The 26561-nt window shown below is 42.8% G+C and overlaps 1 protein-coding gene across 3 annotated transcripts in view; it reads left to right on the forward strand.

Annotated features, from left to right (window-relative positions):
* Positions 1–25964, forward strand: part of Mcr (macroglobulin complement-related) — a 191286-nt gene extending 165322 nt beyond the window's left edge. For all 3 annotated transcript variants that reach the window (XM_089580182.1, XM_089580184.1, XM_089580183.1), the window contains exons 30-35: positions 8098–8327; positions 9018–9179; positions 9707–9903; positions 14634–14808; positions 14885–14990; positions 24170–25964. In XM_089580182.1, coding sequence (XP_089436308.1) covers positions 8098–8327; positions 9018–9179; positions 9707–9903; positions 14634–14808; positions 14885–14990; positions 24170–24366 — 1067 coding nt within the window. In that variant the 3' untranslated portion in view covers positions 24367–25964. The remainder of the gene's footprint in view (positions 1–8097; positions 8328–9017; positions 9180–9706; positions 9904–14633; positions 14809–14884; positions 14991–24169) is intronic.
* The last annotated feature ends 597 nt before the right edge of the window (positions 25965–26561 follow it).

The following is a 26561-nucleotide window of genomic DNA, read 5'->3' on the forward strand; positions in this document are numbered from 1 at the left end:
TTGCTATTAACTAGTAGACAACACAGCAAGCTATGGAAAGGAAAATGGTAGGGGTAACGCTTACAGACAGCGAAACACAAGTTGGGTTAGAAGAGAAATGCAAGTTAAAATGACATGGGCAGGGCAGGATATGGCATATAATATGGAGAACAGATTACAGATAGTCTCTTAGTGTAAAAAGTGGATTTCAAGAGAATGTAAATGTAGTAGGGGGTGGTAGTCAGGTGGGCAGATAAGATTAGGAAATGTGTGGGCATTGTGTAGCCACAGCTGGCGCAGGACATGGTTAACTGGAGATCAAAGGGGGTCTTAGTCCTGCATTATCTATAGCTAGGCTGATCATAATGATGATATGACTGGCTCCAAAAGCTGTTGAGTCAGAAATCAGTTAATTGTGTGTTAGTTACGGAATGATAACTCACTGATTTCCGTTTTTTATTTTTCGAGGGCAGCTGCTGGGCATTCTGTGCCAATTTAAAGGGACTATGAAATAAATTTATTGAGATTACGTAAAGATAGGCAATCCATCACTCGTCACCCCAGCGCAAGAATTTTTGAGCTAGCATCAATAACAACGAAGTTGTAGACGATTAAAAATCACGCTCCTCCTCTCCCCCCTCAACTCGTACGCGCGGGGCACCATAAAAAAATAAAGAAAACAGCTCCGGGACTGGGCTCCGCTCATGAATACGTCATTCGCTGACGTTCGGTTTACGACTTTCGGTTGTCGCACTCCCGAGGAGCAGTGTGCGTCGGCAGCGTCTCTCCGGTCTCTGCGCTTTCTTGGCTCCCGAACTCCCGACAGAAAGAGGCGGCAGAGGTAAATTGAAACCACACGCGCGAAGGCAATGCCTGGCTCGCGCTTGCCCGAGGGGGTCGCGCGGCGGCTCGAGCAGACGATTTTCACCGCTACCGGAAGTGTGCCCGTGACGTCGTAGCTGCCGCGGCTCGAGCGAATGACAGCGTGTGGTGGCCTGCCGACGTCATGGGACTAGTGACGTCTGTTTTCCCGATTTTGGTTCCAAAATGGCTCCCTACGAAGACACCAAACGGCCCGTGAATTTTAAAAAATACGATTTTTAAAAATTCATAATAAATTGCCGCCTCAGTTCCGAAGACTCATACTTGGTGTCAATGCTTCTGAGCATCACTTCTAGCATTTACAAGCGGCTTTTAATTCTTTGCATGGTCCCTTTAAGGGGAGACGCGGGTCTAAAAATGCTTAAAAAATGCGAAAATTTCGACTTCGAAAAAATGGCGTATTCGGGATCACTACACTCTGAAGTTCCAGTCCAAAAAGTTCCAAGGTCTAAATTTGACCTCCAAGCATTAGAATATACATATATATTTCATGCCTACGAAACCCAGAAATGGCAATTTCGGAGTGAAATGTGGCAGGATTTTGCGCCCTTCACTTCCCACGATGATGTCCTCGATGGCCACCATCTTGGTTTTGTTTGAAAGCTGGGCGCCTTCCCCTGGTATTACTCACTACTGTAAAACATTTTTGGAATGTTCGCATTCCGCTGTTTTTTTTGAGGCCTCTACAACGACCTCCGAATGGCTGGCGCATGCACTTCAAATGCAATTTTCTCAGCTTTGCGTCTTTTGCCAACATGACTAGCCTTACGGAAGTTTTTATTATGTTGTTATGGTGCAGTTTAAATTAATATTATACCATTGAATACCTATACTTCATAATTATGGCGCTTGGACAAAATTTAACATTTCTGTATGATGATGTACTTCAACAACAATATAATTAGCATAGCTGCAGATGGCAGGTCTGTGGCTGCAGCTCCATTTCTATCGAAACCAAAAAATAAAGAAAGTGCCTTAACGACCCATAAGAATTTAACTAATTAGGCTTCAGTTACATTTTTATAATATGGGTGCTAATTAATATATCCTGAAATTTAACTAAATATATTTTGAAAACAGGAAGAAAAAGTTTTACACCTGTAGCATGGGTACACAATAAATGCTTGGTCTGCTCCAAAAATATCCATTTAAAAAAAGAATTGTTAAGAATACTGAAAAAAGATGTTTATTTGTGCTCTGAAAGCATATCCACGAGTGTTGTGGATGCTAAGTTGCTACTGTGGTTACATTGCATCTTCAGGGTAAATATTTGGCGGCTTTACATCACTGATGTTGTTTGCCTTATCAGAAGAATGTGCTGAAAAGTTGCTTTTGTTGCTTCACTCAGTGTTATCCTCACTGCCTAAAAGAACATGCATAATTTCCTTTTTGGAGGGGCCACATTTGCTATGTGGCTGTAAGCTTGTACACCAGAAAGCAGCCAAGTAAATACTCAACTAGAGCAAACAAAAATACTTCGGAAAAGTGGAACATCTGCTACTGTCTATAATAAAAAAAGTATCCGGCATCCAATCAGCAATCTCTTATAGCTCGCCACCTAAGGATTAGGAGGGGTATAAAAACAGTTAAAAGCTGCAGGCTGTTGTTTCGACAGCTTTGGTAGTATGGCCTGCTTCCCATGGTCATCACTCTGATGGCTTTGGCAGCCAGTGGGTTAAGCCCAAGCATGGCACAATTCCAAACGCATATTCCAAGCAACTGTTCCAAGCAAGCCGACTACAAAAATGGCAATCGAACCAAGTTGATGCATTTCTTAAAAGAAATGCAGGCTGAAACATACCATAATTACTTGCGTAATTTGTGCACTTTTTATTAAAAATTGAAGCTTCAAAAAGGGGGTGTGCAAATTGCACGAAGATTTTGCGAACACATCCTAAAAAACTCTGAATTGGCCATAACTCACAATATATACTGTATATTGCCACCAACCCCCCCCCGGCTCGCATCCCTCCCAGACCAAAAAAAATTTGACTCTAAATTTAAGGTGTGTACGCCCTCCTGCCCCAGCCTGGCCCACATTGCGTAGTTCCCCGTGGGATGGGTTGACAGTGCATGTGCAGCTCAAAGCAATAAACGCGCAACGATACAATTGCAAAGCAGCAGTGAGAGGCAAATGAAGATAAAAGGCGATAAAATGGCACCCTCGCATGCGGGTTTGGCTGACCAGTGGCAAACACAATGAATGATAATTTTGGATTCCAGCGCATGCCGAATGTTGCCAGAAGTTTTTACTCTCAACTGTTTATTTGTTTGGGAAAGTAACCGTCAGCATGAGCAAGCCTGATAAACGGCGTGCAATTCACTCCTTCTCCACTTGCACTCTCAGCCGCACACAGCAACGTGGTCACACCAATCTTCCCAAGCCTGCCAGGCATTGCTCACACCCACGTGCATACTGGTGGTCTGGCGCAGCAGTGGCCGTATTATGTACTGCTCTCAATATCGCTCTCAAGTTTGAGAGTGTGACATCAAAATGACGACACCGCGAGACGCCGACCGCGGAATCAACCAATTTGCAGCAAGGTTGCAGTGGCTAGTAGCAGGGCTCCGTCCCAGATGCATTTATTTGCACGAGAAGGAACCGTAGGCTAACATTTTGCTGTAAAGACGCAGTGAATAAAATGAACAATGTTTTATTTTGCTAACAAGCTGTGTTTCAAACTGAACAACTCTAAGCAAAACAAGAACCTTCCTTAGGTTTGCAATTAAGTTTGCTCTTCAGTCACTTTTGCTGCCACGAGGGTGCGCTGATGGCGGAAAAGCGTCGGCTGGATGGCACAAACTGCCGCCCAATTCAAAGGATTCAGCCTTATCCATCCATCGTGAACATGGGGGCCAGAAAGAAAAACACCCGATTCCACGGCTCTGCAGCTTTTTTACACGTCGTCTAGAATCAAGGTACTGACCGGATGTCTGAAGTGTGCGGAAAAATCTGTTTGAAGGGAGTGATTGCCGCAGGTTTGCGAAGATCGACTTGCAAGGAGTGCTCATCTCGAAAATCGACAAAGACAACTTTAGTCCCCTGTTCTCGGTCGGCGCCTACTATCGATGACAAATGTGCTCTATGGGTGACTTTTGGTTCTGTGTATTTTTGTTTAGAAAATACCAGACAACCATGAATCATCACACTGCAGCAACTGCCGATAGACGGGAGCAGACAGAGCTTACAATCTCAGTGCGGGAAATGAGAGCCGACACGCCTGGCCACTGTGGCAACAATCGCTCATCTGCCTTGTAACCAAGTGATGCTGCTCACATCGGGCTAAGCGCTTGGTGTTCCGTTGGTGTTGTGGCTGTTCCGTTCGGTTGATGTTCAGTTGCTGCGGTATTTTTTTTTTTTTTTGTGCCTGTGCGAGATGCAGAAATTGTGATGTTCCAAGGTCATTTGCTGATCTTCTAACTTATCAGGGGTCAACCAAGGAAGAAGTAGGTTGCTTGTATGGCTTGTGTAAAGGCTAATTGCAACAGGGCAGAAAGTTAAGCAGATTGAGGGTTTGCTGGTAACAGCAACCTGAATTTTCCACAATGACTGTGTAGAGGCAATGTTCAAGTTTGCATGTGATCAAGGGCAGTGAGGTAATGCGGTGGCAATACAGGTAAGACAGTGCAGTGGTGTGCAATATGTTATTGCATTTTGCAGAGCAGGCAGAGTGATCGTGTTGGTATCGCTGGGTTTGGTGAGGACAGTGTTTGAAGAGCTTTACATACATCTCATAGCTTCTAACATGCACTTTCTTTCAGCTCAGAACACTTAGGCTTTTTAAATCTTGGCCCCTCGTAGCTGAGGCACGCTGTATACAGGCCCCTCCAATACAAAAAGGAATAATATACTTGTCATAGCTTCTAACAACATGCACTTCCTTTCGGCTCAAAAGAACACTTAGATTTTTTTAAACATCTTGGTCCATCTTAGCTGAGGCACGCTATGTATAGGCCCCTCCAATAGAAAAGGGAACAACCAGTCTGTACAAAAGACCAAGCTTTAAAGTTGAAAAAGGATATTAAATACCAAGAGGAAAAGTAGCTTGAAAGCAGTTAAAGGTGTACTTGTTGCACGGATTATGCGACAGCATAAGGGGCTTGTCGGGCCATTTGGCAGTGTCACAGTCTCGTGTCATCATGGACAAGGCTTCATAGCCTTGCCCTATCGCAAACCAAGCTAGGCATCAGTTGTGGCGGCAATCACTGAGTGCTCAAACTTTTCCATAATGGAGCTGCCTGTACATACTTCGAGCTGTGGAGCATTCCCAGTAATGGTGTTGCATGTTTTGTTACTGTAAAATAACCTCTACTCACACACCATCTGCTCAATGATATATCTGTGATGTTTACACATCTTGTCTATCAGTGAGGATTTTCTAGTCATTCAGCATTCATTGTAGCCACTGCACCTTACAATATTTATTATGAATTGTTCTACAGCATTCTTCTTGCTGTAGTTATCTTTTAGCACAGAGGAAAATCCCTAGCCATATACCATTAAGCTAAAAGCTTATCTTTGGTATTTACGCATTTTATATGTGCTAAAATGTTTTCTAGTCCTGAAATGCATTATGTACACTGTACCATGCAGTACTTATTGTACAGGCAGCCTCTGTATGAAAGAAAACAGGCACCTTGAACTCCAAATTTTTTTCCTAATTGCACTTGAAAATGCCATATGATCACTGTACATCAAAGTAAAGCATGCTTGTATATATGCACTGCTTCTTTTGCAATGAGAACAGTCATGTGAAATACTGTGGCTAAAAAAATTAACGCACTTACTGATTGTATGTTGCACTAAAAAAAAAAAAGCACTGGTGGTACTTTCTGATATCAACAACCATCACGAACATTTAGTGCCTTAACTCAGCACCACACTTTTGGTTTTATGCATGTTCATCACACGGGTAATGACCACAGGCACTGTACAAAGCCGGAAAGTACAGGCACTGTACAAGGCCGGAGCTGGCGATACTGATGGCGATGTGGATAGCAGGAGGTCGCGGAGGAAAAAAAGTTGACGATGATGATGGTGACCGCGGCCTCGGGTGCCATCCATGATGGCACTTGGAAGCTCCTGTGTGCGTGCGTGGCCTCCGTGATCAAGCGCTCTGCGATCAAGTGCACTGTTGCTCGCAGCCGGAGCTGATCACGGAGGCCACGCGCATGCATTTAGAAGGCTATTCCCGCCTGGGTCATGGAAAGTTGGGGTGCGGCCCTTACACGGATTTATTTTTTTTAAACATTTCCTTTGGGAAAAGGGAATGCGGCCCATACACGGGTGTGGCCCTTACACGTGTTTATATGGTAAAAAAAGGGTGAAAATACACTGTATCATACTGTAAAGTGTCTGCACTAGTGTAACTAGCCAGGCTCATTCTTGTAGCTTTAGCAGATCCGGGCAATCGTGGTGTGCTGGAGCTCAGTATATGTGATTGAGATTGCCCGACGGTTGACAGGGCCTTTTTTACTGCTTACCCAGAAAAAACTCACCATCGTCTAGCAGGCGTTCCTCCGCCTCGGAGTGCTGCCAGATGACCGTGTCGTGGAAGGATCCAGGTCAGCGCACGTCCACAGCCAGAATACGCATGTTTGCGCCACAGATCTGAGGTCGTTGCCGAGGCCCGCACTTGTTGCCGAACTCATGCGGTCAAAAACAGTGGCTGAGGCTTACTCACTCATGTGCGCAGCCCCTTGCAACTTGCTCGCAGCACTGCCCCACGGCTCCTTGATGGCGACGAGTGTGTCATTGACACACCCGACGAAACCGGGGAGACTGCCGCAGCAAAATTTTAAGCGAAGGAAGCCCTCCTTTGCCGCCACCTTCTTTTCAGGTCTCGCCAGAAAGCGAACACACCCCCTTCTGCGACCTAGTGTTGACAATGGTCTCTGCCATCTGCCGCAAACACTTGCTCACAGTCAGCTGGGCTATGCCATTGTTTGCTTCATTTCCTACGGTGCCTTGAAACCCACTGGTTGTGGAGAAGCGCAGCGTGCACAGCACCTGCCGCTCCACCGGCAGCGCACTCACCTGCACACTCCCTGTTCAACGGCGAGGTCGTCGCACAGCCATTGTGCAGTCTCCTTAAAGCATCGAAACAACTCATCTCGCACGTCAAAACCATCTTCATGCACCCTCCTACACCGTTGCTCGCGCGGAACAGCTGCCATTTTCACTCGCAAAGGTTGTGAGCGGTTTATGGGCTACCTTTTTTGCTCTCAAGTTTCATCCCGTATAATTAGTTGTGCAACGTCATCACTTCAGCCGTGTTCACTACGTAAATAGCAGCCGCTGGTGACGCAAAAATTCATTATGTGTGCCAGCCAAGGCCGACCAGTAGGAGTTTGCATATGGCGGCACTGTGAGCATTTTAGTTCCATTTTAGTATTGAGAGTGGTGTGTAATACGGCCCCAGGGAGCATAAAATATGAGAGTTTAAGCTTTCTTTTATTAACCCAGGTAATAAATTAGAGGTGCACAAATTACGCCAGTAAACACGGTATTACCTAGGCAAACGTGATCCAAATCTATTTAGCTCTTTAAAAAATACGACTCAGGAAGGATCCGCATTTGTGTTGTCGTTAATACGGAAGAAACTTGGGAATGCATCCAGTCTGGCGACGGCCTGCATGAAAATAGCAGTGTCCTGGATCATTGTTTTCAGACTATTCGCTCCTTGTACCGGCATTTGTATGCCAGATGGAGTACCGTGGAGAAGTCGCTGGGGTTGCCGACTACAGCTGTGCTCCTGCTGGTCATGTGCTGCGCTCCATTGCACAGCCCACTTGTGTGTTAGCACGCATTGTACGTGCTAAACATGTCATATGGACAGAATTTGGCAAAATTACCAGCTTTTTCACTAGGAAATCATGTTATCCAGGAACATATTAATTCAAAGAAAATTAGTGTAACTCAGAGGGATATTTTGATTGTTCAGGATTTTGCACGCATGAACCAGGAACATGTCAACATAGTTATACTGTATTTTATGCGTAAAATAAAATTTATATCTTAGAAATAGTGTGGCAAAAGGACACAGCAGGAGGCAGTTCTTTCAATGCTGCTACAGTCCGCTTCCAAGTTCCATAGAGGTGTGAAACTACAAAAAATATAGCAGGCTGCAATATTAAAAGTGGCTGTGTTACGCAGGCATATGAGAATGTATCTACAGGTGCAGGAAGTGACTTTCTTGTTTCTGCAGTGTTTCTTAACTAGGTTTTTATTTGCAGGTGGCATGAGGTACTGGTCTCGCACTGATCTGCCAGCCCCAACAGTGGTGATTGAAAACAACAAACCTTATCTGCACCCACGACTTCCTTACATTTATGATGCATCCAATGTGGAGACTACTGCTTATGGGCTGTTGGTGCATGTGAAACGCCAGGCAGTTGTTCAGAAGGAAATTGTAGAATGGCTGAATACACAGCGCCTCTCATATGGTGGATGGGCATCAACTCAGGTAAGGAGCAATATTTCTTACTTTTTGTTTATAATTGGCACACCATGTGAACATTTCAGGGGGTTCAGAGAGTGTGATAGAGTCCAGAAAATAAAACTTGTGCATGAAACAGCTGCAAATTATAATGGCAGTATTCATCAGTCTACATCCACTGGCTGCAAGGTAGTTTATTCGGCACAGTGAATTTACTCATCAGGTGTCAGCATAGAGTAGGCAAGCTTTCAGTGCGTTTAATTGTTATCTCTTTTGGTGAGCTTTTGTGTAGCTGTGCAGCAATAGGCAGTTTTTCTAAAGCACTAATTGTTCTTTCTCTAACAGATGGTTTAGCAGTACTCATGGAGTATAACAACAGCATAGCTTCACTTATTGCAATGATCATGCCCATCCCTGTGTTGCAAACATGATTGCTGCGGCAGCTGCCTATTTCATTCTTTTTGTTGCTGCCAGTGACAGTCTGTACAGTAGTGCTCTAATCATCTATCATTCTTTGTGGTTTTTGCAAATAGAACTAAATTAAGTGGAGTGTTGTTGTTGCTCGCACATGAATATCTTGGATGTCTTGCATTTCATAAGTACTGCTAGTTTTAGGCGTAGTCATTCTGATATCCTTATGCTGAGGATAGATTATGCTACATGCGTGCCGTATTCTGTGTTTACTGTGTACCAAATGTTGCTTTTGCTTTTCTCCAGGACACACTGCTGGCGATGGAAGCACTGCTAGAGTTCTCGATCACCTCTCGCTCACGCGACGTCACTGACATCAAAGTGACCGTGGAGGCTCCTTCAACACCAGGTTTCACCAGGGAGCTTCACATTGGGCCTGAAAACTTGTCCAAGCTACAGACACTGTCTGTGAGTTTTTAAATACATACTATTTATTTTTTTATTCCAGATATTAGTGTGTCATAGGCAGTGGGTATCACTTTTTATAATTGCTGCTGCTGCTGGATTATGAGTGTGTATAACCATCATAGTCAAAGTGCTAACTCACCACATACCTTTAAGAGAGTTACGAAAAAGGCCTTTTGGCTCATGGAGACTTTAAACATTGCTGTTATACTTGTCTGAAACACACGCTTGTGAACAGTGCAGTTGCATGTTTATGACTTCTGTCATTATTAAATGAACAAGACGCCAGTGAAAATAAGCACTGGCACATCGAATGACTACTAGTGAGGTTGTGTAGAAGTAGATAAAGGCATATTTTAAAACAAATGGCTGAAAAGTATAAAAAACAAAAATTTGCAGTTGATAAATTTTTGCCTTGCAGCTTTGCGTCAAAATTCCAGTAAAGTATTTCAGAATTGAAGATTTAAGAAGAGTAATGAAATATCATTTCAAACAAGATAATGTGCCTCGGCTTCATCATATCTTTTCAGATTCCCAACGCATGGGGTGTGATCATTGTGAAAGCTCAAGGAACAGGACTGGCCATAGTCCAGCTGCACATGGAGTACAATGTTGACACATGGAAACATCTGGTCACGCCTCCACCAGTGCCTGCATTCGCACTCAACATACGACAGTATTCATATGGAAGGAACAGCTCTCATGTTTCATTTAGGTCGTGCCAAAGGCAAGCTATTCATTTTCTTTACTCAAATGTGATTGTCTCCCTTCAGCAGTTTCATCAAGTGGCACATACTGTTTGTGGCTGAACAGTTTTAACAGACTGAGTCTTAGTCTGGCAGCCATGTTTAGCATTTTTCTGAGGAATTTGGGCACCTTGATAAGTTAGTGCTGGATAGCAAGTTAGGCACCGAGTCAGTGGTTGAATGTCCTTCACTGTTACTGAGAAAAAATATCTAGGTACTTGCTAAGGTGCCATGAAAGAAATGTCTTAAGGGAACCATTTTGCAAGTGCTCATAAGGAGCCTTTGAGGACTGGGTGTGATATCGTGCATATGCGCAGAAAAGAGACACCAGCAGAATGCAGAAGGACCATCTTAAGGGTGGTGCAAAGTACAGACATACGTTAGGAGCTTGCGACATGTAGGCAACATATTTGTCAACCTTGTGGTAGCCAGCATCTGGAGCAAAAGAGAGAATGTAAATCATAATGATGCACAGCTTGCAAGCTCTTTTGTGAATGTTAAACATTTTGTAATGCTAGTTACATTTGGTATTTTTTTTGCTACAGCTAACAGATTGGCTCAAAATTTTTCGCTGCTTTCTTTAGCTGGCTGGAAATTTTTAGCCAGCTGAAGAAGTAGTGTCAATAGGCACACAAGGAACACAACCGTCTAGGCCTTTTCAAGTGCCAGCAGGCGTTAAATTTGACATCATGGGGTTTTGCGAGGTTAAGAGGACTGGTGAGGAATTTATACTGTTGAAGAGCAGATACATCTTTAGTTTTAGAAGTTTACTGGAGAGGATAAACGATATAGCAAGGGGCAGTAATGAATTCCTCAGCATTAGCAAGAGGATGTGTGTCATCATCCTGGGGATGCAAATGGAAGGCAGTGAAGGCCTATCCTCCAACACCCAGTGATGGTGTCAAGATGGCTGATGGGTTTGCTGAATGGCTGATGGGCTTGAAGAATGTTGATCCAGTGATTAATAAAAAAAAAAATGCAGTAATTTATATTGGTGACCCGTTGCAGTAGCACAGTGGCCACAGCATTTGGCCGCTGTAGCCTCTGTAGGCAAAAGCACCCATGTGTTGTGCAGTTTCAGTACTTGTGAAAGGTCATCAGGTGGTTGAATTAATCTGCAGCTGTCCACTATGGCAGGCCTCATAGCCCATGTGCAGCTTTGGAATGTTCACTTCTCGTATATTGATGCATGGTTTCAATATAGCAAAAGGGAAGAATGCAAGAACTCATAGGCAAGGAGAAGTTAGAACGCAGAAACTAAAAATTAATAGAATAGGCATCATGCAGGAAATAGATTCACTGGGCAAGCTGGACAGGGGCGACCTTGAGATCATAAGTTTTTGGTTTATCCTGATGCGAAGAGAGCCAAGGAAAGGTGTCAGAAAGAAGCAGGTCAACCAGTTAGCAGTGAGGAAAACTGTGGCACAGTTCATTCTGTTGCATGAGAACAGATGTTCTAATTTACCCAAACAAAATGATGAGTATATTGTAGAGGCAGCAAACAAACAACATGACAAAAATAATCGTGTGTCCAGTTCAGGTAGGCAGTGGGGAAGTGTCAAACTATGGTGGGCTAGAGGTTGATTGGTGCCACTACTGCTGCACTGTTCTGAGTTTTGGACGGGGTGCAGCAACAAACAACACCACCCTGCGTGCAAAGGGGAGGCTCAGACAACCAACTGGCGATAGCAGCCACACCTGATTAACCGCTGCCTTTAGGCATATATGGCAGAGTCAGCAACAAAATAGCTTTCCTTTAGAGTGAGCAGCTAAAGATCTGAGGACTGCACGCAGCGAAAAAAGGTATTAAGAACAATTGCATGACAAGGAATGGGCAAAAATAAAAGTAATAAAAATACAGGCAATGCACAGAAAGATGATCTCATACATGAGAAGTTAACTGCAAACTAAGAGACAAACAGGATAATAATTTACAAAATTCTTGCACAATACAGCGTAAGAACACAAAAGTACAAGACAAGATATATGATGAGGTAAAGAAGAGAGTTTGAGAGAGCAGGGGTGGCGGCAACTTAGCTCCAGCATGGTATGGTCGATCCGAAGAGTGTCAAGCTTCCAGTTGCTTGCTGTGGGGTGGATGCGGTGTCGACATAGGTGAGCATGGGCCATGCATTTACTATTCAGGGTCACAAAATAAGTACATTTGACATGGCTGGCCTTCGCCGGGGGCGTGCTTTTCAACTACTTCTCGACTGACCACATATACTCACTCACCAACTCTCTGAAGCCATCTGCTCAGCTCTCATTTGCCGATGAGTGCTTCCGACCCCATGTAGCACCCACTGTACCATTCCCCAAACTGACAGAAAACCTGTCCTGTCCGCCGAATGCTGAGTGGCCATCTTCCAAAAATGTTCGTTTCCAGAATTAGGGTGCAACGAGGAGAGAAAGCTTGGAGGAGGGCTGTAGCAGACACATGAATTTTGTGACAGGAAGTTAAGGAGGATATTTGTGAGCTCTTTTGGGGAACACCAAGGATAACAATTAATTAGCAAAAGTGTCAAAATTGATCAAAAGGCAATGTTTGGAAACAGTTAATATGGAGATTATTGAGGGAAGGAGAGAAGAAACCTGAAAGGAGAAAACACAAATTGTAGAAAGGCAGAAGAAGCTAGATGTGCATGTAAAAACTTGAATAAAGTATTTGAGCTAGCTGAGGAATTCTGTACTGAATTACCGTATTTACATGAGTAATTTGCATGCACACTTAATTTGCGCACCCCTAATTTATCACCCAAGTTTTAAAAAAAAAAAAGACTTTTACTTGCACATTATATGTTCCCTGCTGCACCAGAGCACCAGCGTGCACGCAGGTGTACACAAGGCAGGCTTGGGAAGATCGGCGCAGCCGGTTTGCTGCGCTCAGCTGTGAAAGGTGTGAGTGCCATTTGCCCGGCTTGCTCGTGCTGACGGTCATTTTCCCGGACAAACAGTGGAACTGTTAGAGCAAACTTCCGGTAACCGCCGGCGCGCGCAGGAATCTGCAACTGTCAAACCGTTTACTGTTCGTTTTGCCACTGGTCAGCTGGGTGGCCAGACCACATGTGAGGGCGAAGTTTATCGCCCATTATCTCCATTTGCCTCTGACTGCTGGCTCTGCGATTGTATCGCTGCACGTTTATTGCTTTGAGCTGCGCACGCGCCATCACACCATCCCACAGGGAACTACATAACATAGGGCGGGGCAAGAGGGGGTATGCATCCTATATTTTGAGTCAGCTTTTCTCTGGTCAGCGAGAGGTGCGAGTTGGGGGGTCGACATACAGATGGCAACACACAGTATGTATACTCAGCAAACCAGAAACCTCTCAGAGACGTCTAGCTAGACGTCTTTAAGAGGTTTCTGGTTTGCTGGGTATAGCGGGCACGTAATTTGCGCACCCCTTTTTTTTAAGCCCTATTTTGAAAAAAAAAAGTGTGCAGATTACGTGAGTAAATACAGTAAGCTATTGGAAAATCAACCATGAAGCGGTTTTAAGAGGCATCAGCACTAAAAAAAATATAAGTTATGGTTGTAGCTAAAGAAGTAAGAAAAACTTTACAAACAGCGAATAAAGGAAATGCAGCAGGGGAAGATCATGGGACTCTTTATCTACTGAAAGAGAGCAGATATATCATTTTGTCATGTGTACACAACTCTTCATGATCTCAGATACACCGCAGACATAGAAAAATGTAACATAGTACTATTTATTCACAAGGAAGTGATGCCAAAGACTTAAATAATTGCAGCCCTCATAATTCACTGTCTCTTGTGTGCAAGACATTCATTTATGCACTTTTTAATAGACCCAGGGCTGCGTTAGAGCATGTTAACAGTCTCATTCTTGTAAGGGCTATTTGGAAGTAGATCATATTCATCAAGGAGCTTGGTGAATGCAACATTTCTTTATGAATGACCTTCCTTAATTACAAAGAGAAGCTCTCAGCCATTTTACCCTTCAGGCAGCCAAAAAATGATAAGTGATACTACACCGCTGCAGCCAGTGCAAGACAGGTGTGATAGCCGGAGATCACTAGGAAGGGTTTTAGTTCTGCAGCACACTTGAAGGAACTCTTTTCGAGGAGAGCACATCACCTTGCTCAAATACTGCATTGTGTTATCATGAACACCTGAGCCAAATAATACACTTCTACACATGTGCAGCAAAGAACCCGCAATCACGCGCGAAAGTTGCTGAGCCCTTTCCAGCAACATTTTCGTGCTTGCACCCTCCTCCGTCGCACTGCTCCTGCGTATACCAGTTCAGAGTTGGCTATAGGTTTGATTCTTTCAAACATCAGGCAGTTACCATGGCCGCGGCCAGTAAGCAGCATAGCTTCGGTGAGTCGAGAAGCTCTGCCCCCGGCGGTGGGGCTGGCAGAGGAGCGCCGACCTTTCAGCATCTAAAAAGTGACGAGAGGAGAGGGAAAGGCACGAAGACGCTGAAATTGAAGTTTTGACTACAGATATCTCTGCTTCTACAAAGAGCATCAAAAAAATTCTTGCTGGAGGATATTCGTGAAGCGATGTCCTTTAACATCACAAGCATACCACAACTTTATTAGAGCCCCTTTCAGAGCCCGTTTAACTATAGCAGCTGATGATGTTGATACTTTTTTTTTTTGTGTCTGTGCAGTGAACATATATGCCAGATGTAAAACATTAAAAGGATGTTTCCTGCTGACAAATGTGTCTGGTTCAATGCAGCTGGATCCGTACTGATGAAAGTCCCCGGAGTGGCATGGCAGTGCTGGAAGTAAATTTGCCATCAGGTTACTACATTCAGCAGCAGACTCTGGATGCATATGTGCAATCTGGAGCTGTGCGAAACCTCCGGGAAGCTCGTTATGAGGAGAAGAAGGCTGAAATCTACTTTGACTATGTATGTACTGTTACGAAAACTTTTAATTTTATGGATGCAGGATATGTGCTTATTAAGTTTTCATTGTTGCTTCCAGCTTGATACATCACCCATCTGTGTCAACTTTACTGCCCAGCGCTGGTATCCTGTTGCCAACATGACACGGTTTATTTCAATTCGTGTCTATGACTATTATGCACCGGGTAAGTGTCATTATTATGTCAATCCCCCATGAAAATGGAGATATGGCAGGCTTCTGTCAGAGCACCCATCCCATGTGGAAAAGCACTTTCCAGCTGAATTTCCAGCTGGAGGGACATTTCTGCTGGAGCTGGAAGTGGAAGATTCCAGCTGGAGCTAGCTGGAAGTAGAATTTTTCTAGCTGGAAGCAAGAAAAGTTCCAGCTGGACATGATTTCTGGTTCCATAATCCACCTGGAAATGGAAACTTTCTTCATATGTGTCACAGCAGCTTTACTGTGTTGTAAATTCCACTAGATGGCAAGTATTCAAAAACCGCTATTCTTATAACATTAAAAATTGGGTTAAATGCATATACCACGTACACCACCTTTGCGTCCCAACACTTTGCATATTCAAGGTATGCATGGTAACCTGCCAGGAGTTGGTGGAGTACTGAACAGAGGCATTTTGTTAAATAAAATTGCTGTCAACATCATTGCACTGATCCTCGTTGCAATGAGATAGCATTTCTGACCACCTCATAAGGCTTACACTACAGTGAAACCTATATGCAAGCGCTAAGCATGGCATGGCTCATCAAAAATGTGTAGTCTCTCTCATCGTTGAGTGTAGGTGTGAGCATTGAATGCATTGCATTGCATTGCAGTAAAGGCATAGTACATTCTAGGATGGTTCACACTTGGTGGTAGCTGCACTGTGGTATTATTTGTTAGGTCCTTTGGCTGATGGATGGGCCACTGCCTTCACCCGCCTGAACAGTGCATCGTTGGCTTTGGCATTTTGAAGTGCAGAACTAACGGATGAAATATGACGAAGACAACAAATTAAGCAGGAGCATGAGAGGTTGCAGCGATAGTCGAGTGGTCTAAGGCATTAGGAAATGAAACCGAAAATTCTTGTCACAGGACTTCTTTTCGCACATCCCTCAAATTAACAATGCATTGCAATAGAAAAAACTGAGCAAACAATGCACAACGTGACAGTGAAAGGCAGCGTTTAATGTGTGCTTTTTGAGATGGCCTATGGCCCCACAGTCACCAAAAAGTTGTGCCATCTCTCGGCGGATGATGCAAAGCTCCCGCCACTTGCACCCCGTAGAGAGGCGATGCTGTTCACAACTCTGTTATTCTTCCTCCATAAAGTATAATGACTCTGAATATACTGCAAGGACCCTGGTGTATTTTTGTGAGCAATATATGCCAGTTTTATTGGACTTTGTATTTTCCAGCTGTAAAATGAGAAGTCCGCTTAATGCGAACCTCTGATACAGTGAATGCAATCTGTATGACCGTCAGGTTCATTATAAATAGGCTTGACTGTATATGCAGTCAGATACTTGGTGCTTGTTGCAGCTAGGCCATGGGCTTTCTGGTGTTTATTTGCGAGAAAAATCAGTGGGTGCTTTTTGGCATTCATTTCTTTTTGGAGAATCAGTGTTTTAGTGTAGTGATACCACTGGGCTCACTTTCCGATTTTGGGCATACATACGTCCCTGAAGCCTGCTTTGTCGCAGGCGGCCCACCTGGCTACTGGGTTGTGGGCAACCTGCCGGGTGTACGCACCTGGCAGGCCTTCGCCTTGGTGAAGGTCTTCTTGGTAAATTCCTTCCGGGTAAAGTCCTTTAGACCAAAGGCCTTTATGGTAAAGACCTTTTGGTCAAAGGACACTTTTGCATTCACGGCACGTAATGACCTTAAGGGCCCACCGTAACTAGTGCTACTGCACGATATTCCACACTTAGTCATCTGCTATTTTTCAATTAGTTGTATAGTGCAAATGCTAGTAATATATCCCTGGTGAAAATCCAGTCTAATTGGTTTATTCCCAGTTGGTTCCATCTGGGACCAAGTGAATTCCCATTTGGTTCCAACTGGGAAGTGGAACTGGGAAAGGTTGTTTCCCATATATTGGGGGAAAAAAAATTCTCGAAAGTTTACAAAGGGGATGATAGAAGCAAAGAGCTTCAATTTTTTTACTTCATTGGTACACATGTTATGCAGTTTGTTGTTGTAGCTCTTGTTGAGACTCGATTGTGTTAGGATGCTTTTGTTGACAGCACTCAAGTTCGAAAATGCTCAGTCAACGTTAGTACCTCATATGTTCAAAAACGCTGGGGCAATATGGGCTAGTTGTACGCATGTAGCTTTCAAAACAATGGAGCAACAACAATACTGGCCCTACATGGCTGCAAGTTTTGACCTCTGGCTGCTTCTACTGCGCATTCCGTAGTGATAGCTGTGAGAGTATCGTTCATTACATGAGCATTAATGTCGTCATTCTAAGTTAAAGCTGAATATCTGTTCTGCAATGACATCCTGAATTCCTCTAGTTTTAGGTTGGTTCGACAGGATACCGGGAAGCCGTCTCAGGAGATGAAAGATCTGATTAAGAAACACCAAAGCATGAAGACGTCTAACCCCACAGACAGAGTAGAACTGGCAGAGGAGCTGTCAAAGTTAATCAATAAGTGCAAGGTAGCTGACATATGGAAATTGAATATGGAGAGAATCGAGCATGCTCTAAAGAACGGAGGTAGCCTGAAAGCAGTGAAGAGGAGACTAGGCGTAGGCAAAAACTAGATGTATTCGTTAAGAGACTAGGAGGGCAATGTCATTAGCAATATAAATAAGATAGTTAAACTAGCTGAGTAGTTCTACACAAATCTACACAGTAGCCACTTTAATCAGGATGTTAATGAGAGAGGCTGTAGCGCACAGCACTGGGACATCCTGCCAGTAACGAAAGAGGAAGTAAAGATAGCTTTAAGAGTAATGAAAAGGGGGAGGCAGCTGCTGAGGATGAGGTAACAGCAGATCTGTTGAAGGACGAAGGGGAGATTGTGCTGGAAAAACTAGCCACCCTGTATACACAATGCCTTATGACCTTGAGTGTACCAGAAGCTTGGAAGAACACTAACATCATCTTAATCCATAAGAAAGGAGATGTCAAGGACTTGAAACATTACAGAAGCTTACTGTACATTGCCTTTAAGGTATTTACTGAGGTAATCGCTAATAGAGGCACGGCTACCTTAGACTTCAGTCAGCCTAATGATCAGACAGGCTTTCGTAAAGGGTACTCGACAATAAATTATATTCACACTGTTGATCAGGTGATAGAGAAATGCACACAGTGTAACCAAACCCTATATATAGCCTTTGAAGGCTACGAGAAAACATTTGACTCAGTCGAAACCTCAGCAGTCATGCAGGCATTGCAGAATCAGGGTGGAAAAGAACCTTATGTAAAAACACTGGAAGATATCTGTAGCGGGTGCACAGCTACCATAGTCCTTGATAAAGTCAGTGATAAAATATCAGTAAGAAAGGGTGTCAGGCAGGGAGATACACTCTCGCTAATGCTATTCACCGCCTGTTTACAGAAGGTATTCAGAGGCCTGGATTGGGAACAGTTGGGGATAAGAGTTAATGGAGAATACCTTAGTAATCTGCGATTCGCTGATGACATTGCCTTGCTGAGTCACTCAGGCGATGAACTGCAAAGCGTGATCAATGATTTATACAGGCAGAGCAGGTCTAAAACTTTATATGCAGAAAACTAAGGTAATGTTCAACAGTCTCGGAAGGGAACAGCAATTTACATTTGGTAGCGAGATGCTGGAAGTGGTAAGGGAATATGTCTACTTAGGTCAGGTAGTGGCCGCAGATCCGAATCATGAGAGCAATAAAAGCATAAAAATAAGCATAAAATAAATAAGCATAAAATAAGCATAAAGAATAAAACAAGCATAAAAATATGGCACAGGAATATGAACAAAATACACGTAATAATGAATTAAAACTAGTAATGTACACAAATAATAACAACAAACAACGCAGAATAAAATACTCAGTAAATGCACATAATACAACAAAAATACCAAATCTGTTAGTCCATGGTTTGCTTTAGCGAATCCTGAAACGATTGTGGGTTAACCTCAGTAGCTATGTGTGATGGCAAGTTATTCCAATCTATTGTAGTGCGAGGAGTGAATGATTTCGTGTAGAGCAATGAACGGCATGTGATGCGTTTTATTTTGTTAACGTGGTCACGGCGAGGAAAGACTGCAGGGTGTGGCAAAAAGAAGTCGTCGTGGAGGGTGGAATGGTGATACAGTTTGTGAAGCAAGGTTAGGCGAGCGAAATGGCATCGACATGATAGCGGTTCCAACTCGGCACATTGTTTTAATGCTGTGACACTGGTGAAGCGTGAATAATCTGAAAAGATGAAGCGAACAGCGCGGTTTTGCAGGGATTCAAGGTTGTTTATGATGTAAGCTTGATGAGGGTCCCATATGGCAGAAGCATACTCAACTTTCGGGCGGATTAGCGTGATGTAAGCAAGTTTTTTTAAGTGTGAAGGCGCGTGTTTGAGATTATGCCTAAGAAGGCCGAGTGCGCGATTTGCTAATGCTAAGATTGTGTTGATATGGTAATGCCAAGTTAGGTCAGACTGAAAGTGAACTCCTAGGTACTTGTAAGTTGTTGTAAGTTCAACTCTATCGTTATTGAGGAAGTAGGTTGTAGCAATTCAGTGGAACGGTTAGTAAACGACATTAACTTTGTTTTAGATTCATTTAGAGACATTAGCCAGGAAGAACACCAAGCCGTTACAGCGTCAAGATCAGTTTGAAGTGAATGGCGGTCGGTTTCATTAGTAATATTACGATATATTACACAATCATCCGCGAATAACCTAATTTGAGACGATACACACTTGGGTAGATCGTTAATAAAAATTTAAAAAAGCAGAGGGCCAAGTACACTTCCCTGGGGGACTCCAGATGTTACGGGGACAGAAGACGAGTTAAAGCCGTTGACAGAGGTGAATTGTTTTCTGTTATCGAGGATTTGTTTTATCCATGAAATAACGTTGGGATGGAGATTTAAGTTTGTCAATTTGGTTAGGAGCCTGTGATGGGGAACGCGATCAAAAGCTTTAGAATAGTCTAAAAATACTGCGTCAACCTGTAGGCCAGCGTCTACTGCGGAAAATATGTCGTTAGTAAATCCAGCGAGTTGTGTGTCGCATGAATAACCCCTGCGAAAACCGTGCTGGTATTTGAAAATGATATTGTGCTCCTCTAGATAATTAATTACTTGAGTATGAATTATGTGTTCCAGGAGTTTACAGATGTTGCTGGTTAATGAGATAGGGCGATAGTTAAGTGGAATGGTGCGGTCTCCGGATTTGAAAATGGGTATTACTTTCGCTGTATGCCAGTCGTCAGGAATTGTACCAGATGATAATGATTGTGAAAAAAGTGATGTCAATACTTGATAGAGGTTTAGAGAGGCATTCTTTAGTATTTTGTTATTAAATCCAAGGTGATCAGAGCTAGTAGTAACTTTGAGGTTATTCAAAAGGGCAAGAATGCCTGATTCATTAATGATAATTTCTGGCATGGAAGTGACGGAAGATGACTGTAACATGGGCGAGGAAGTGGTGTCTTCATGGGTGAACACTGAGACGAATGCGTCGTTAAGAAGCTGTGCACACTCAGTTTCAGTTACTGGATCACCATCAGGATTAGTTAGTACGATTTCGGGGTGGTAACTCGGATTGATGACGCGCCAGAATCTATGAGAGTTATTGGTTAACATGGTGGACAGGTCGTGACTGAAGAAATGATGACGAGTTGTTTTAAGCAGTGACTGATATTCGTGATCGCAATGTCTGTACTTTGTCCATGATGATGGAAGACCTATTTTGACTGCTTGGCGGTACAAGCGTTTTTTCTTATTATTAAGACGACGAAGGCGATTTGTGAACCATGGTGCATTTTTATGATATCTGATGGTGATGACTGGCACAAATTTGTCAACAAGATTAGTCAATGTGTCTTTAAGTGATTTCCAATTTGTTTCGACTGAGCGAGATGAAGAGTAAGCTAGGAAGTCCTCCGAAAATGATTGCAGTGCAGAGTTAATCCCATCGAAATTAGCGCGGTTGTAGCAATGAATTCACTTAGTGGATGTTTTCTTTCTACCGAATGGACGAGTGATGTACCCGGTGATGATGTTATGATCGGATAGGCCTTGTAAATGCAAGATATCGGAACAAACCTCAGGGTTATTTGTTAGGACAAGATCAAGAATATTTGCCGTTGTGGCGGAGCGGCGGGTAGGATCAGTGATAAGTTGAACAAGCGAAAAATCTAAGCAGGTATGAAGGAACATGTGGGCTTCCTGGTCACTGGGGTTAACCGTAAGATTAGGCCAATCAATGTTTGGGAAGTTAAAATCACCAAATACAAGGAAAATGGAGTTAGGAAAACGCACGTATAAGTCACTCAATATTCTATGAAATTCACCTGAAAATGTGGCAGTCATATCTGGCGGTCGGTAGAAGGCAGCAATAACAACATCAGCAATACCAATTTTGCATCGTATCCAAACACATTCAAGAAAAGTAGTGACAGTGATCGGGACAGCAGATATTTGTTTCTTTGTAGCAATAAGGACGCCACCCCCTTTTCTATTTTTCCTATCACAACGAAAAAAGCAAAATTCGGATTCACTGAGAAGAATGTTAGCATCCGGTATAGTATCGTCCAACCAAGTTTCAGTTAATATCAGAAGTGAAGCGCACGTTGAATCTACGAGGGAAGAAAGGGCAACAGATTTTGAAAGTACACTTCGGATATTAGTGAAAAGGAAACTACTGCTATTCACTGAATTAAGACTAGTGTTCAACGAGCATGAAGACGCTGGAAAAGATGAGGTGGCTGTTGGAACCGGTCAGTCGGTCGTGGAAAGACTAAATGGCACCGCTCGGCCACTGGCGACATCCCACAGATACGTATCCTTATTGATATGCAATTTATCGAAAGCCAAGCGCACACGGTCACCATATTTTTTAATCGTTTTTGAGAACTGCAGCAGCTGGCGGCGTTTGTTACGGACAGCAAGCGAATAATCACGTCCGATGCTAAAATTTGTTTCCTTTAGCTTGCGGCCGTTACTTTCTCGGAAAAAAATCGCGTGTCACAAGAGGTGTAGATTGTCATTTTTGGCACTTCGCATAGTTGCAAGTTTGAAGCCTTACTGCATGCACAATAAATTTTTTGCGCACATCAGCATTTTTTCAGAAACTCTTTGCAACTTGTACAATACAAAAAAATAAATATTTTCTTGCTGTTGCTACCTTCTGAGTAAAAAACTGCAAACTTAGCTTCTGGAGCTAAGCGGTGCAAAAGCACTTTTCAGGGCAGCCTTAGGGCAAGATGCCTAAAGATCTCCCCGCTGAATATTTTTCCCAGTATTTTTCAGCTACTTTTGCTCGCCTTAGGCAAGTTCTGCAGCTCTAGACTTGACAGATATTTTTCAATATGGCCTCAAAATTGGCCAGAGTTCAAAAATGTCAGGAAAGTAACAACTTTGATTTGGGTTTTTAAAAAAAACATCGAATTTTGTTAAAATGTGCCTGAATAATCCTCAATACTTCATAATTTTAAGGGATCAAAAAAGTGTTGCATTATATTGTTTTAAATTACAAAAATAAACACAAAACTGAGTTCATGTTTTTGTTTTCTAGAATTGCTTATTACTGCCTCTTAGAAATAGTAGCTGTCAGAAATTGCATTTAGCACTCACTGAACGTGGTTACATTTTATTTACCACAATATCCGAACGATTATCAATGCTTGTAGAGCTTCTATTCACTTGTTAGCGGCGCTCTTAATGCGTCAAATTGGGAATAAATTCGCTATTTTGCCTGATGTCTCAAGAACTGGCTGGTGGCGGTCAAATGTTTTTTGTATTCTCTAATTTATTCATCGTAAGGTTGTATGCGTAGTCCTCGTGTTTCTGTGCAATTTTTTCAGTATGCATATCAACCAACTAGCCCAACTTTCTGCTCTCTAAGGCAAGGGTTTTGAGCTTTTGGCCCCCCCCCCCCTATCTGGTAGTTTCAAAATTAAGTGCTAATGCTTCACAACATCAGCAGGAGCCTGAAAGGAAACCATCATGTGGCTTTTATTCAAGACCTACTAAATTATAGACAGTATTGAACTTCCATCGTAATTCCTGGCAGTTCTTCATGAGAGCCACGGTCCAGTTCTCTTCGCCGAGGTGGCCAATTCTTTTGCCCATGAGCTTGGCTGAATTCGAGCTTTATTTGCCATACATAAAGTAAGAATAGCTCCGCGCATCGAGCAGTAAACTTCATTACTAATGGCAAAAAATTTCCTTAGAATCTAGTCTGCTGCCTGCGCTTAGGTGCTCGGCCATGTCCAGTACACTCTTTCAGCATTTCTGCATTTGAAAAGGAAGGGAGCAGGAAAGTTTATCGGGTAAAATGGCCGTCAGCTAGCCTTAACATGCCCAGAGACTGGTGTTTTTGAGTTTTAACCAATTCCATATATTTTTACCTGCAGGTGTTTATCGGAGTTTTTCAGTTAAAAGCAGAAAGTACCCAGCCTCATTACAGCTTATGCCAGCTTGACAACTCTTACCTTAAAAACTGTCAGTAATGTAAGGTGCTGGCTGCCAGTGTTGTAATCAAATTGAATATTCACTTGTGCATTCATAGGGATTGGTTTTTACTTGTGTGTATTCTTTTTTGTAAATTTTGCCACTCAGCTATGCAGCATTCACCATATTTTCAAGAGGTTTCTCAGGCATGTTTGAAGTTAGTGAAATATGCCAATCTTTTAACGGGACACTAAAGGCAGTCCCACCCAATTTCTGTTTTCAGTAAAATTTGATAGTTTAGCCCTTTGGCTCTTTAGCATTTGCTCCACGAAGAAAGATGCATTAATTGCTGAGAAATTTGCATTCAAAAATGTGGTACTCTTTCCCAGCACTCAGTTCAAACTCCTGATATAAATAGTCAGACTCCATGATTGCCGAATGTAAATGGATTGCAGTGTGGTCGCACCTCAGAAATCTGCAAACAAAACAAGCACTTGACATCATCACAGTTGCTTGTGAAAATGACGGGTGGCAGCAATGCAAGTATTTAATTATTTAGTCTTTTTTAGCTTATAAAAGCTCTGTTTTCAGTGAAAGTAGCATCTTTGTCATTAGAACGGGACATCCGGGTGAGATAGGCCAACTTTTATTCGTCTTCAGGGTTTAATGGAAGCATTATGCCCATTCCTTTTTAAAATGCTTTTTTTTTTTTACCTTATGTATTCTTTTGCATCTGATATGCCCTATTTTATCTTTTGCTTGCAGAGCGGTTCAACGAGTCAATGTTTGAAGTGTACAACCTGTACGCACTCAGCATCTGTCACGTCTGTGGCTCCTACCAGTGCCCGTTCTGCCCAGTGTTCAACGAAGCGCCCTCTTTTTTGCACCTGAACCAACGGCAAGCACTGCTGCCCCTGACTGTGCTTCTAATATTGCTCTGGAGGCACCTCTCCAAAGGCTAGCAGCAGTTGTGGTGCTGTGACAGTTATTTTCTCAAACAACAAGAACAAACTTTTCTGAGGACAATGCCACAGCAGCTGTGCAGTCTGCTTCAGTCAAGACTCAATTGTGCAGCACGTTACATGTTCCCTATTTGGGCTGGCTCTGCAGAGCTGCAGCCTCCAATTTTTCTTTCAGTACCTGCCTGGAACATTCCGTTTGGAGGCAGGTTCAATGCTTGCTTTCGGCACTGAATCGTGGTGTGGAGCTGTTCCACTTTGCTATTGCAACAGAGGACGGCATTACTGCCTGGCTCAGCATAGCTGCCCTGGGAAGAAGGCACCTGTCAGTCAACAGAGTTTAGGCGCCTTTCCTTTTTGTGCATTTTTCTAGAGTACTGGTTTTTAGTGTGCACCTTTCATTTGGCCTTGTGCACGAATTGAGAAGTGCACATGATTTTTGGGTTTATAAATTTAATGAAGAGTTCATTTTCAGCTCAGCTGCAGCAATTTTCCCACTGGATCATCAGAGCTGATTCTTAGTTTGGTATTCATCTGTTATGAACATCTAGTAGTAGTCATCTAGAGTTTGACATATCTAAGCAAGAGTTGTGTTGTGTGTATGTGTTGAGTGCTTGTTTACTTTCGCATTCTTTCATATGCTGCATTTTGTATGATCATGAGCTATCAGCAGTGTTGTCGAACATCCCATCTGAAAGAAGAGATGATGAATACTGTTTATTGCGAGCTTTCTTCACCTATTTCATATTTTTTTTTTACTGAAAATCTGAAAGCAATAGTTCTCATTCATCATGTGAAAACAGTTGAATGTCACAGGAAGGCACTGTGATTAAAGAGGTAAAATGTTCACTGGAGGCAAGTCAGATGTACTGCCCCCAATTTGTATGACGTTTTATGTGAAGTAAATTATTGCCACACACAGTTTTTTTATTGCTAAACTACTCTGCAAGGCCTGCTCATATGTTGTAAAGGTATGTATATGGTTAAAAATTACTTTGAGAGCTTACCTGAAGGAATCGTAACTTTTTATTCAGATTAGTAGCAACCCGTTGCAAGGATTAGTGTATGGCTGATTCACTGCTGTTTGAAAGCAGTTTTTCAAAGCTCTCCAGCAAACATGAAACAAATGGCACACTGAGAAGACTACTTAAATAATCATAACCCTTTACGATCCCTAGGCTTTTTAAGGTTTTTTTTTTTTTCTGCTTTCATTGTAAAAGACAGTCTTTCAATGCCCTCAGCTTTTTCACAGTTGTAAGCTTCCAGGCACAAAAACTCTGCCGCCAACTTGCTCACCTGTTATTGATGTCAGATAAGTGCATCTTGCTGAAAAAGAAGTTGAATGACATACTATATTGCAGTGAAAGCAAGCGTTGCATCACTGCCGTACTGTTGCTAACATTGTATTCGGCACCTGGAACAAGGTACATATATTCAGTTCACTTTTTTATGTCGTGTGCAACGTTCAAGTGCTGCAAGAAGAACGTGAGAGCAATAATATAGAGTGGTTTTTACTAAGGCCAAAACACATTGCTCTGGACTATTTATCTTGCTGTCTTGCCAAAAACTGTAAATACTTAGACATAAAATGTTCTTGTAAATGCCTTTGGGTGAAACCTCGGGACTTGCAGTTGTGCGAGTTGCTTCATAAGGAATTGGTGTGCATTCCAGTATTGAAGCAGCCATGCTGCGACTCTGAAAGCAGGTTGTGAGTAATATGTGTAGTTTCCCAATCTATTCATAACACATTTGAAGCAGTTGAACGTTTTTTTATTAACTATTCAATAAAACAAGTCAAGGCCTTTGTGAGAAAAAAAATTGTATTGCTTCATAAACATACAAACCTGGTGAATGAAAAAAGTTTGAAGAAATGTATTATCTTTTTGTTAACATAGACTAACGGCTATTTTGTGAATGCAGTTAACATGTTGATATGTTGACATGTTTGAGGGGAACATGTCAGGTAGCTATGGAGTGCAGCTGTCCTTTTTGTAGGATGTTAACAGTACAGCAGACGTGTGTGCCCCATTGGCTGGGCTGTAGACCTTTTCAACCTGGGTATCACCATAGTTGCTCACTAGACAGCTGTATGCACCTGGTGCAAGCAAGTTAGTAGTGCCAGCTGCATGCAGCAGTCGAGTTGGCAGTATGGCGACGCCCAGGTTGGAAAGGTATGGATGGCTGTGCCACTATAGTGA

This window comes from Amblyomma mixtum, chromosome 3 (genome assembly GCF_055824585.1).
Source record: "Amblyomma mixtum isolate Tamu chromosome 3, ASM5582458v1, whole genome shotgun sequence".
Classification (NCBI taxonomy): Eukaryota; Metazoa; Arthropoda; class Arachnida; order Ixodida; family Ixodidae; genus Amblyomma; species Amblyomma mixtum.